General features: G+C 36.3%; 1 protein-coding gene across 1 annotated transcript in view; it reads right to left on the bottom strand.

The window, feature by feature from the left end:
• ADGRA1 (adhesion G protein-coupled receptor A1) overlaps positions 1-14,553 on the bottom strand; it is a 258,887-nt gene that overhangs the window by 205,209 nt on the left and 39,125 nt on the right. The window contains exon 2 of the mRNA XM_015633408.3: positions 10,721-10,792. Coding sequence (XP_015488894.1) covers positions 10,721-10,792 — 72 coding nt within the window. The remainder of the gene's footprint in view (positions 1-10,720; positions 10,793-14,553) is intronic.

Consider the following 14,553-nt stretch of genomic DNA (forward strand, 5'->3'; position numbering starts at 1 on the left):
TTTTTTTTCCTTCTCAGAGATTATTGGCGAAGCACAAGCATCAAGAGAACAAGCTGTGCTTTCTGCAGGCATCCCCAGAAGTTTTGAGGGCAGCAAGCTCCCAGGGTCATTGGTACCCTTGGAGCATTTACAGACTAGCATGATATGAATGAGTAATAGCAAGTTTTCATCTGAGATCTCCCAGCCTAGTCTACAGACGTGCACTTTTGGCAGACAATAACTTATGTACATAGGTGGTTTTGTCCTCATAAGTAAGCAATTGAGAAATGTCTGTCAATTGATATCAAGTCAGAGGTGGAGACACAAAAAGAAAAGTTATCAGTAGGGCCCAGGAAACTCCTTGGGAGGGAAGGATTGAGTTTGGAGCTCCTTTTTGGATACTCACTTTTACCCAACATCACCAAGATGTTTAGACATCCCTAGTCAGAACTTGAGGTCTCTCACATTTTATGTATGGCTACTACCAGGCAAGGCAACCTTTTGGTATTCTTGACAGCAAACATCTTAAAGACCACGCTGCATCTGAATACAAATAATATATAGTATTTTCTGGAGTTTGAGGGGGTTATTCCACCAATAGCCTACAGCAGAGGAATCAAAACCACATACTGAATTCAGTATAATTCATACTGAAAAGGATCCAGCTAACAACTCACCTCACAGCTCCCTTCACAAGATTAGCTCAGTTGCTGATGAACTAACACTAATTTTTATCAGCTTGGCTTCCCAGCATGCTTCTCTCTGACCTCATACAAACTGCCCTAAAACCACACTTCTGTTTTCCCTATTGTTTCAACCAGTCAGTGTTTCTTCACAGAAACACAGCTTGCATCAGTCCTAAATGGTATTATAGTATATACCAAAAATGTATAGTATGGTGTATATATATGTGGTATATATAGTATAGGTATATAGTTCAGCTTTGCCAATCAAAAAAGGTTCTATTATTTTGTGACTAGAAAGCAGTTTAAATGAAACACTGGTATCTATGATAAAGATGCTCCTGTGAAACTCCTGTGTCCCCTAGCGAACGTTCTTATTTTGCCATGCTCACATTCCCAACAGAAATCTGTTTTGCAAATAGCTACACTCAAAATCCATCGATGCAGCCTGGCAAACACTGACACCTTAAATACTGGTGCTACACCACGTCTGTGCCAGCTGCTGGCAACTTTTTGCCCAAGCTGAAACCATAGTTCCAGGTCAGAACCAGGGAACATGATCAGTGCTCTCACAATGACAAACTCCTGTCACCCCCAGCAGGAGGGAAGGCAGCCCTGAGCAGGTCTTGGGTGTCACTGCAAACCGTGGAATTACAGCAAGGACAAGACCTGGCAGCCCATGTTTCCAGGGGAACAGGTATGCCACAGAACTAGACAAATGTGGCAGTTTGGGAGGCAAACAAAAAACAGGTTTAAGGTATAAAGAAAAGATGGGAATCACACTTGGTTCTGGAACCCTGCACTAGAACAATGGGATTGATTTGCTAACCTGTTTTTCAGAGTTAATTACTGCTATTTTTACACAGTACTGTTATATCCCAAAGGAAACATCCTCTTTTTCTAGAATTGCTGTGTTTTTTTGCACATTACAGCATCACAACTCTGCAGCAATAGACATACAGGGTATTTACCTGTTGTCTCATCCTCTAAAATACAATGTATGTGATGTCTAATAGTCTGTATTGTGACTTTGTACTGGTAAATAACAAATGAATAGAGAAAAAAACGCATTACCTTTCTGTCACACTGTGTTACAAGTGCTTTGATAGATACTTCATGGTTGTAAGACTCACAGTATGTACAGCCTGTTACAAAGAGGGTAATGTCATTTTACTTTTAATTTCTAACTCCCCTGTTTCTGACAGTTATATTAAGAACAGAAAAAGTTTTACAATTCCTGCTAGAATGCTCAATCTCTCTTTGATACTACACACTAGAACATAATGGATTCTGGCATTTAGAGAGTTTGGGGAGGTTGTTTTTTTGGTTGGTGGGTTTTTTTTTTACTTTCTTTTTGGGAGGGCAGTATCAAAAAATACTCAGCTTTTGCACTACTAAATTAGTAACTTACTTTTAGTCATAGGATAGAATAAAAAGATCCATTAAGGATCACAGTACTAAAATGAAAAGGCAATTTTTAATTAAGTTTGCCCAGTTTGACTTGTGACATTGATCCTGCCTGTTTCTCCTTCTCTGGTCTCTCAGAATTTCTGTGCAATGATAGCAAATTGGGCACCCTCCTCCCGTGCAATTCATTACAACCCTGCCTGCAGCAAAAGGATACTTTGGAAAGCAATTCACCCTGTACTCCTTTACCAACAGTGAGGAACAACAGTGGCTTTTCCAAGTCCAGATCCATGATATTTTCAAGGGTTCCTTAGGTCTGCTGTTGCTTCTTGCTGCTTATGGAACCAGGCAGGTATTTTCAACAAGCATCAGTGTCCTCAATCAGCACTTGTGTAATTTGTGCCCATTACGGTTTCTTCCCAGTCAGGGCAGGAATGCACATAAATGAATCCACATAAGGTAAAAATACATAATAATTGGCATTACACAAATATCAATGTACTTTTTCTTGTTTTCTCTCTCCTGATAAGCTGAGATCTCCCACTATTACTAGATTTGGAGATATTAAATAAGCAATACCGATAAAAAAAACATAGAGAGGTAGAGAGAGATCAAGCAATGAGACAAAAATTGACTGAAAACTAAAAAAACTTTAAGACAGTCCTTGATTTCCAATCATTTCTCTCAAATAAAAGCCTCTTCTTTCACAGATTTTCTTCTTTCAAAATACTCTCTTGTTTAATATCAGCTTATAAATATTGTATTAACTAACCATTATGCATTTACTGCATCATGCATAAAATTCCCTATTTATACAAAGTCTTTTACGATTAAGAAGGATTGTTTTCAAGAAAAAGACAAAGAAGGTAAAAAGCAGTATTTTTAATTGAATGCAATACTTAAAATATAACATCTTCCAGAATGAGATAATGACAACAGAAATCTGTCAATAAATAAACATGGTTGGGTAATAACTTTGCTCAACTTAAACAGTGAGTTAGAAATAATTAGGTAATTCTAGCTAAATAAGTGACAGGGGAGACTTCTCATTGTAACATTAAATTTTATTTGCAATTACTTAATTTGTGGTTTTGCATGATTTACAAGATCTAATTCAAATATTGTAAATGTTAATGAGGAACTCTTATTTGATGCTAAAAAAAAAACCCTGACAGTGAGGAACTGAAGGTATTCTGGTGCTTCAAAGATCATTTTCCTATCTCCTTTCAGTCTCATATCAGCCTCATACCAATTTCACCAATCCATGCCATTAAAATTTTAAAATATTAAAATTATTTTATAGAAAATGTATTTTGTAGAACTAAATTGATTTTATGGAAAAATACCCTTTTTCTGACATGCATTTAATTATTTTTCAGTAATTCAATAATACGTTACAATCTTCATTGACAGGTACATGAAGTCAGATATTTAAAGAGCACATTCATTTAAGTGAACATCTCTATCTTCTGTCTGTACCAGAATATATCTGACATTGGCATTATTGAGAAACATGACCAAAAATTACCACAATGGCAGAGAACCAAGCACGAAAGAGAGGCAAAATCCCTGGGCTGCAGCCACCACAAAGACAGACAGGTGTGAGGAAATCCCAGGATGGGTAAGGATCTGGTTCTAACACAGGGATATGGGTTAGACCCAGACATTCTAACCCAGGGATATGGGTTTCCTGGGATAAAAACCCCAGGGGAAAAAAATAAAAATCTTACAGCAGCTGGCCATGGCACTTATTACCAATGAAAAAATGAGATGGCTAAGGAAGTGTATTAAGTGTGTATTATGCTCTGAAGAATACAGTCCAATTTACTAGCTTAACACTCATTTTCTTGGTAGAAACTACTTTTCTCCATGCTCCAGGATGAGCTTTAAATACATTAATTTCACAACAAGCTATTCCAATTTTAGGTGATAAATGATTATTACATGCATAATTATTTTCCTTCCTCTTTCTGATCTGTCCACTGCCTACATTCACTGGGTTTGTTTTCCCTTCCAGTATTTGTAAAGCTCTATCTCCTGAGTATCTCCAACCCTCGAGCCAATTATCTGCAACAGACATGTCTCTGAATGAACAGGCACCTTAACTTCAGTAATTAGTGAATTTTCAGAACTTTGTCTTTTAAGCTCAGTATTTACAAGTGTCTTTGTACAGACCATACTGCAGGCAAACACACTTAACAATTAACATCACATGCCAGCCACATTAGCTGTGATTAGGACTGACAAAGGGAACTCTCCTGCCTCATGCAAACACCAGCATCATCAAAATTAAAAACATGAACTCTTTGTCTGACACTGAAACCAAAAGGGTAACTCAAAGTTCAATGGCTGCCCAGAGGAACATGAATCGCCTTCAGTCAGGTTTAGAGTACAGGCACAAAGCACAGTCTTGCTCCAGGAGAAAAATCCTCCCCTGTGACAATTCCCATCCTTCTGCATCTACCAGATATCATCAGTCACTTCAAACAGTAATGCAGCATAATGAGCTTTTGTAAACAACTGCAAGCCAACACAGCAAGAAATTTTACGTGGAAAACTGCTTAGATTTACTCAGGTATCTTAGACATATTATTAATCAAGAAAAAATAATGGTTGCAGGACCTGTTCTTTTGTTGAGATTAAAGAAATAACTTGCTTGCTATCATTATCAACTGGACCTAGAGAATTTGCTAAATCCAAATTTCAAATGCAAAAAAAAAGTTGCAAGAAAACTTCAGATCCTTAAGTGTTTTCTTTCTCCATATTTCTCCAAATAAAAAAACCTAAATCAAACAGAATAGTTTTATTTACACTATGACTATTTACACAACAAACAGCCCTAAGAAACAGATTTTTAGATTGCCCTTTCCTTGAGTACCATCGCAGCATTTCTCTAAACACACGGCTCAGTGGCATTTGAGGTCTCCAAGCTTATCAATTTATTTCCTGTTAAAAGTGCTTGCACAAAGTTAGGGGCACACTCCTCAGCTGCAAGATCTTCAAGGGGATAAAAAAAAGCCAAAAACATTGCACAGCTGGATCCCGGCTGTCACTCTGAAATATTATGAGTTCATAATAACCAGTATTTTTCTATTCTTACAATAATCCAAAAAAGAACACATATTCTAAATTTAATCTAAGAAGTTTCTAACTTTAAATATGTCATAGGCAATGTGCTGAAAGTAGAATTGTTAACAGTTTCTTTGAGCATATTTCCAGTCCTTCACAGGACGTAGGAAGAACATCTGTTTCTTTGTGTGTGTGTGTGCACATGCACATTTCAAATGGATGGGCAGGGAGAAAATGAAGAGGATAGTAATTTAGAAAATGTAAATTTCATGTTAAAAAATGTCAAACCTTTATATTTTACACTTCCAGCAATTGAATTTTGCTTAAGAAATTCTAAATATCATATTTTTGTAACTGCATAAGAACATGTTTGTTTCTATGGTCTAATATTTTATGCTTGTCTTTCTAGCCTTTTCATCCCTCACCATAGTGTGTTATTACTTCCACAGCACACCACAACATAGAGCTGCAGAATGTCCCACTGAAATCTTCTGGAAATAGCTTTTAGGCAGTCTTGTCTGATAATAGCTGAGGACAACACTTGGCTGTGCAGCACTGATATGTGATTGGAACTTGATGCTACAGCAGCACTTAATAAAACTACATACAATCTGAGTGAGGCCTGGTTGAATAAGACTCATCTATAGCGCTAAAAAATAAAATTAAAACAAAAACTGAACTCAATGCTAAATTCTTAGAGATACTTCAGTACTATTTTTCTTTGTCTAGAAAATGTAACAAAGCAAGTTTCTGTAAAACAGTCACTGCTGCTTATTAGTGCCTGGCATGCTTTTCTTCTGGCTCAACTGGGAAAAATATGTGTAATCTTGCTTCGTGATCTTTCATCCTGATTTCCCAAGGAAACTGCTTATGCAACCATGGTCTGTTTGTGTATGTTTCTTTATTTTTATTTGCTGGTTCCTTCCCAATAGCTTCTGAACCCATTAGAGGTTCAGTCACTGGGACAAAGGAGCAACAGTCTCAGAGGTATAATGCTCCTATAAACCTACTGAAAAAGTACATTTGGTTATGAAAGAGAGAGAGAGAGCCACTTCATACACCCACTTCTGAAAGTCCCAAGCACACAATCCCACAGCACCAGGAGCCCCCAGCAGGGAAGCCACGACCCCAGAGAGGGGTACCAGGGCTCAGGGCAGGGGATGGCCAGGCAACTGGGCAAAGTAAGAAAATCAGCAGTGTGGATAATAGCTGAAGTACATATTAGTTTGTGCCAGCTGGCATCAGGATGAGGGCAAAAGATTTATTTTCCTAGTCTGGATCTTGGCTTTAGGTCCAGCACAGCTGGAGCACCTGGCCCAATCACCTCAGTCTTTGTCCCCAGAAGCATCTCATGGACTATGGCTGGCCAAGTATCCTCAGGCATAAAAAGCCTTGCCACAGCTGATAATCTTATCACTTTGCTGCACACTGAGGGGATGGCAACGCTCCACAGCAGCATCCATAGCACATACTGCTGTGATAAGGCATCTGCAAGTAACCTGGTAACCTGCACTAGCCTGTGATCCTTTGGGTAAAAGCATGCTTAACCTCATGCCCAGAAAAATAAAAATAAATAAATAAAAGTAATTCCTAAAGAAGGAAACTGTCACAGACTTTCTCCATGTAATATATTGTTCCAATTTATGCAACAATTACATCACCAAATTACACAGGCAATTCAGCTCTTCAGATCCCTCCAAATATTTTAGAAAATGAGTTTTTAGATTGCTGAGACTTACTTGAAAGGACTACCTGACTTTTTCATGGCTTGGAAAGCTCAACTTGCTTTGCTCTTTTATGGCACCCAGAGCATAGGAAAAACTGATTTAAATGTCTGTGATAACTCCCGCTGTTCTGGGAAGGCAGAACATTGACTGCAGACAGAGAAGGCTGAAGGAAAACTGAAATCATTACAAGCTGTCAAGTCTTTGCCCTGAGTTTCGGACCCAAACTGAATTCTCAGCCTCCTTAATGTGAAGCCAGCCATCTCCACAGGGTGTACCACAGAAATGGGTTCAAGGTGTGCATTCTCATTTAAAGAATTTACGGCCTGTAGATCTCTGCTGGTTAAATTCCACACAGCTCTTCATCTTATAACAAACAGTTCCTTTACCACACTTGCTTCAAAAAAAGTTTATTTATATTCTTACCTACACTTCTGATTTTATTCCAACTCAAGGACCATATACCTGGACAGAATATAATATCTAAGTTTACAGAAAACTTTTATTCTTTCACAGTATTTAAGTTATGATCCTCACTGCTTAATGCCTCCTGTTAGTACTACAGCATAAACTCAGTGGCACAGAGGCACATCATGGTCCAGATGCCATGTCACATTTGTGAGCCAACCTTCCCAAACCAGCACATGGCAGCAATTCTTAATTTCAAAAACTTGTAACTGTGGAGAGGGATTGCCACCTCAACAGATCACTCATGAGTCACTGTTCATACACATACATAAAACTGAAAGTGCACCTTTGCGGGGCAATGCTTTTCAAAGCATTTTTACAAAATGCCCAGTAAAAATATTACTATTTCATACATATCTTTTGATCACTATTTTTATTAAACATTATTACATTTAATTAATGTTAATGGATTATTATTAAATATAGTACTATCTTTAAATTATTAAACAGAAAATAACTGTATTCCCAAACATGTTTTTCCCTGGTTTGTTGGCTCTATCCCCTGAAAACCCAGTATGAGGTTTCTTATAGCAGCAACACAGCTTGAGAAAATCTGAAATGGCAACAGTGTTGTGTTATGGTTAAAAATACTGAAATTTTCTGAAAAGAATTTTGAAAAAAATAATTAATGTATAATATTAGAATGCTACAATAGCCTTAGTTTTAGAGAAATCAATTTTTTCTTACTCTTAGAATGGACAGTTAAGGGCTAAATAACTTTTCTTGATTTGCTTGCTAGAATGTGTGTCCCACTTTGATACAACTGCTCAGTGAGGGACCTCACTTGTGTAACATGCTCTTGAGAAATCACCAGAACCTAAGACTGACGCTTCTGTAACCCAATTCCTGGTGACATGCATTATAAAACAAAATAAAAGAGGGAAAGTCGTCCCTCACTTACAGGAGTAGAGCTTCAAACCATTCTTTACCCAAAAAGAGGGTTTAAGCACTCCAGAACAGGGAAGAGACAGAATATACAAGTCATTCAATTCCACCTGAAATTTTACTTCTCTAATTTTTTCCAGTTTGCTATTGAATGACTTCATTTTCCATGTAAGCTTACACTCTTCTAGCTCATGATCTCATGGTAACTGTAAAAAAAATAAATAAGTTACAGACTTACATGATACTTTCCTCTATGGCATTCACATTTCTTTTTCTTCTGAACAGGACCACAAGGAGTGCAAGGCCAAACTAAATGAGTAATTCTTAACTCCAGCACACTTGTGTTCCTAATCTTGTACCTAATCTTGCACCTAATCTTGTAAACTTGACATTATTTTAAAAGAAGCTGGATTTTCCTGCTACAGTACCTCCTTTCAGGCAAGGAATGAAGGTTCTTGGTCCATTTTGATACATCACAAATATCAACAGCAGTTGGTGCTATAGTTCTCCATTTACAGCACCTGAAGAACTGCTCTGAATTACGCTCTGTCGAGAAGGCAAAGCTGGGGAAACCTTTGTCCAAGAGCTAGGAGCACTCATCCAGCTGTAATTCATTCACACTCACCTCCTAGTAGACTATTCCAGCTGTTCTCACCCCTCCAGCTGAAACTGGGATTTCACAGATATTGATAAGAAGCATATGGAGCCAGAGTGGCCCCAAATGAAACAGAAAGAGGGCGGCTGAATCATGAGAATGTCATCACTTGAATTCCATCTTTGATTCATGGACCAATCATGGCTTTTGTATTAACACCACACCCAAAGAGAATTATAAAGAGAAGAGATTATACTAATTTTATCTGTAGTGTTGTGAAAAATCAATACAGAAAATTAAATTAGGTTGCAGTGGTACTTGAGGCTACACACCTAAGGCACTTTTTCTGTTTTCTCACTGTTCTTAGTTTTGTCCATAATGTCTTTTCAGGTTGAAGTATTTCTCTCACTAGTTAACTAATAAAATTCTTAAAAAGCATATTCTCAGTATAATTCTCCTATGTAAATTAAACCTTAAAAAAAAACTCAGAGGAAATGTTTTCCTTTAGTTCTAAACACTATTTACTTACATTTACTAATATTACATGAGAATTTTATTTACTAATTTCCCTTCTTGCATTAAATTTGTAATTCTATTCTGTATTCTAAATTGTTTTGTCTCAAATATTTGTAGACTTCTTTACAAACCCCATATCACTGTCAATCCTAATATTAAACCAGTTAGTAAATAATACATCACTCTTCATTCCATAGTACTTAATAGTCCATATAATTTAATACATTAATATTTAGCATTAAAGAAAGTATTTGATACAACTATAACTATATGCAGAGAAAATCCAGTGTTACTTAGCATAAATGTTCTGGCAGTCACTTTACCCAAACCCTTCAAGGTGCTTAAGGGATTGCTTCACACCTTGAAATAAGTTGTTTATTTTACCACATTTAGGATACTCAAAAATCTCACTGTCATATACTTACCCTCTTTATTCCACAAGCATAAACAGCATGCATATCACACATCTATAGTAAAAATATTAGCTAAGGTTGATTTTAATACATAATTTCTTTGCATATGGAAATATTCACACCACACAGAATACATTCATGCATTCATTATTGTAGCAACAATTTTATATCAACAGTTCTACATAATAAAGCTACTCTTACAAAGCAGTATAAAAGTGATTTAGCTTAAGGTGCAGGAGATATTTTAAGATAGGCATGACATAATTACTCATTTTAGATATAAAAAATAGCCTTTTAGGCTTGTTCACAATTATTCTCAAATTACTGTCCTATATATACAGAAAATAGTGCTATTATAGCATAGCTGTTACTGCTAATTTATTTCCATTGCAGTTTCCAAATATTTTCTTCCTAACTCACTAGCTGCTCCTGAGCTCCTCTTCCCCCCTTCAAATACAGGCTAGATATACATGGCCACAGAGCTTTATCAAAGTCATTGTTTGCTCCTGTAATAAATGCTGTCCAATTTGTTGGACATATATTTAAAACACTATGCTATATTATCCTACAATATATACTATACTGCAATACTATAAGTGAAACATGGGAAAAAATAAAATTAGTATATGTCTAAAGAGAAGTATTGGAGACCAATGAGTTAAATAACCCAAACTACATGTCAGGTATATTAGTGTTACCATTACATACAGCAGGCTTCGCTGTGATAGTGTACATAGTGTAGTACAAGGCTTTGACTGGATGTTTATTTTAGTTCCAAATTGATGGCAGTGCTTTCCTGTATGCTCCACGTCCATCCCCATGCACTCATTTTTATGCTGTTTCTTAACCTGATCACTGCCTAGAAACTCTACTGTGTAATACAGTTCAGACCATCTCAACTTCATTATCTGATGTTTGTTTCTATATTTAAAGTACAAAGGCTTTTAATTGAAGGTGCAGCAAGGCTGATCAGTTACTCACAGTCTCTCCAGGGATCTCAGCCCGAAGAAAGAGCCATTCTTCAACCACAAGATCTTGTTGTTACTCAGAATCCTACAAGAAGTCAGGAAATAATCTGGTTAATAGAACATGATAATTGCACTGATCTAAAACATATAATTATAGTAAGTGACTGCTCAGTAAAATACTAATCACAAAATTCACTGCTTCATTTGCATTTTCCCATCATAGCCATAAATAAAGATTACCATTTTCCAATGTTCATAGTTTCTTCTTTATTAAATAAAAGTACAGTCAAGAAATATGTCAAGAAATGGATTTTGACTCCAGCTTGAAAATTCTATCACTGCCAAATGCCCACACTTCATTAGTAGATTCTAAATTACCACTAAGGTACTTGTTTGGCTTCCCAGTCTGCAAAAAGGCTGGTAAAGCAAAAGAGATGTTAAAAATTGTTCCAGTAGGTTAGAGGACAATAAAATCACTTTGCAGTGTCTGCTATAGCAGGGAGGTACAAACCAGCATACCATGGATAGCTCACATACACAGACAAGGTATTTGATTTTCTGTAGGAGAGACAAACAGAAACACAGAAGCCCAAAAATGCTTTCCTGTTGTAAGCTCTGCAGAGTAGAAATTCAGTAATTAAGCTATGCCTGACCCATCAAGCACCACCACCACCACATACTTGTAAACTGGCTCTGAATGCAGGCCATTGAAAAAGTTCTTTATTCCTCCTCTTTATGTTATGGTACTGTGAATTTCACGAGTGATCCTTTCTAGCTTAGTGATTTTCCATCACTGCATGTTCCCAGCTATTTCAGAAGCAATATAATATGAACATGCACTTGTTCTAAAGATGTTACTCCTTAAAAACTTTTTCAATATGCAAAAGAAATGGTTTGTTTTAGAAGCTGGAGAAATTGGGTTTTCAATCTAATGATTATGCAATGTGCATAAGAAACATTTGTCTCTGAAGAAATTTAATTCAAACTGCCTGAGAAATTAGTCTTTTAATGTAACATTTACAATAAATTATACCTCTCTAGTGCACAAAAGTACATTTCAAAATAAGACATGCAGCCTGCAATAAGATAGAAAGTAGAACAAAAAAAAATTCACAAGAAATCTTATACTCTTTACTAGCAAGATTTTTGATTTTTTAAAAATTTTTATGAAGTTTTTAAACAATCTGTTACACAAGACAAGACAGTCTTGCTCTTAGCATTTGCCATTGTCCATGAACAGTAAGTTCTTCGCCCCAACACACACCTACAGGTAAATCTCAAGTCTAGGTAAAAATGTTACAACACTGACCCACAGGAAAACAAAAAGTACTTATTAATGTAGCAAAGTTAAAATACTGCAATGTTAGTAAGATCTGGAGAATTCTGCAGATCTAAAATTCATAAATAAATGTGTATTTTGATGTAAGTGGATGGCCCACTGTGGCCCAGAGCTGCTCAGACCTGACCCCCACTTTACTACACTGCCCCTTGTCAGTGCACTTGTGCAGCAGCATCGCTCCTCACCCAGAACCAGACAGTGTCACCACAAGTGGCAATCTGACATCAGTCATGATCATGATCCTCACACCCTTCTGTGCATCTGAAAGCACACAGAAGCCTAAGTTTGCAACAAAAATTAAATATGCTCCAATACACACACAGTCTACTTCCATCAATTAAGAAACTCCACATCTCACAAGTTCCTCCTCCTACTTCTCAGATTGAAAATTGGATGTATGACAATAAATATTTATCTAATTTATCAGCTCTTCTTTACCATTTTAGGAATACATTTCAGCAGTGACATGATGAAAGACTTGTTTAAAATTCCGAATATCTAAACTAGAAAATGTAAATACATTAACTGCTCCAGTGTTTTATATTCAGTGTTCTAATCTGTTTTTCCAGCCTTCTATTGATTCTGCCCAGAAAAAGAGGACAGTCTGAACTTTGGTGGCACTCCATAAAAATGCAGCACAAGTCAGGCGGTCTCCTACTCTACTTCCATGTTCTGTACAGCCCTACATGCCTAGATTGAAACCAGCATCATCAACAAACTCCCATTAATTAAAGAGAACTATCGAACTAGTAATAAATGACAAGATTAAGCAGATCATTTAGTTCATAAATAGAATACTCAGTAACCACAGCTCATGATTCTTCAATACTGCTATCTCATTCGTTTTTGAGAAAGATAAGCTGAGTCTTGAAGAATGTGATACCACAAAACTAAAAAAAAAACCAAAAAACCAACAAAACTTAGCTATGTAGATTTGAGTTTCTAAATGAAACCCTTCAAATTTTTATACCAGAGTTCACAGAGACTTTCACACAGAGATCAGGTTTCAAAAACTAAGTTTCCTTCAGTGTTTTCTCTTCTCTATCACGCCAACTTAAATTCCAGTTTTATAAACAAAGTAATATGGGTATCATAGTTAAAATATCATTCTTCTTCTGTTCAGAAATGCAGCTTTAGAGAATCCTAACATTCCAGTACTGTCCCTAAGGAAAACAACATCCTCTCTAACAATTCATACAAGTTATCTACATTTCATTCAGCTGGTCCTGCTACATGGGAAGAATCCACCTGTTTTTCATTAGTCTTAGTGATGTACAACAACTTGCAATGGGCTGTTATCAAGAAGGATTTGGTTTGTGCTGAAGATCAGTTCTGTGAATAAAATGAACAGCTTCACTGGCAAACATAAATCACATTATTTTTCATACAGTAATGAATCAATTACTAAACTTTTGATGCAACTGGTAACATCCTTCCCTGCTGAGAATATTTGCTGCAGGGATGAGGATGGAAGGGAGGAAAGTTTTGGTTACAATGTTCAAAATCCTAACAGAGAAACGAGGCTTAACTGGAGACAATGAGAAATCTTCTAAAATAATCAATGCCAGGAAAAATTGTGGCTTTTACTCTTGATGCTGAAATTACACTGAAAATTTTTTGTACATTATTTCTTTAGTCAAATAACATAATAGACATGAAATGTGTCAAGTATGGATAAAATAGGTAAGTTTCTCTTTTCCTCAAATACACTCATCTGCTTACAGGGAAACACTTCTAGTTAAAGGCCTGCAGAAATTTTGCAGTGATGAGCATCCTTTTCTTGTACTTACAGATGCAATGGTTTGGTGAAAAACTACATGAAAAAGAAGTGTTATTCACGTATTTTATTTTGAAAATCTAATAACAAAATTTTAACTGTCAGATCCAACAGAAACTGACTCACTCACTTTAATCAAACTTCAAATAGAGGTCACATTTTTTAAAAATAAACCAGCACCATGCACCCACTGTGAAGAAGTACTTCTCACATTTTATCTATCCATAGCATTTTCACTTGGTTGCTTTTTGGCATTTTTTTTTTTCTGATGTGCTAGTGAATCACAGTGATGAATCTCACTACACACTGCAACTAGGCAGCTGGTTTAAATAATTATCAGTTTCTAGCCATGTGCTAAGAATCACACATTTTCAATATTTTATTCCAGCAGAAGAAACATTATGGAAATGAGCACAGTTTATTTCACTGAACGTATTTTCCAAAATCCATCAAAAGTAAAAAAGTAGTTTTCCACCAAAATTCACTTAAGAGCAGTTTTTTTTGGTCTGGTTTGGGTTTTGGAAGGGGTTGTTGATTGGTTGGTTTGAGGTTTGCTTTTTTTGGTGGTGGCAGTGGGGGTTTTTTCCTTTGTTTTTTTCATTAAGGAAGAAGTTTCCCAGAGAAGCCCTCTAATAAGTATTTATTTAAAAGTTCAGTTTGAAAACTGTCTTTGCACAATATAATAATGATTCACGCCCAAGTAACTGAAAATTCAAATCAAGGTACTTTC

The sequence above is a fragment of the Parus major genome, chromosome 6 (genome assembly GCF_001522545.3).
Source record: "Parus major isolate Abel chromosome 6, Parus_major1.1, whole genome shotgun sequence".
Classification (NCBI taxonomy): Eukaryota; Metazoa; Chordata; class Aves; order Passeriformes; family Paridae; genus Parus; species Parus major.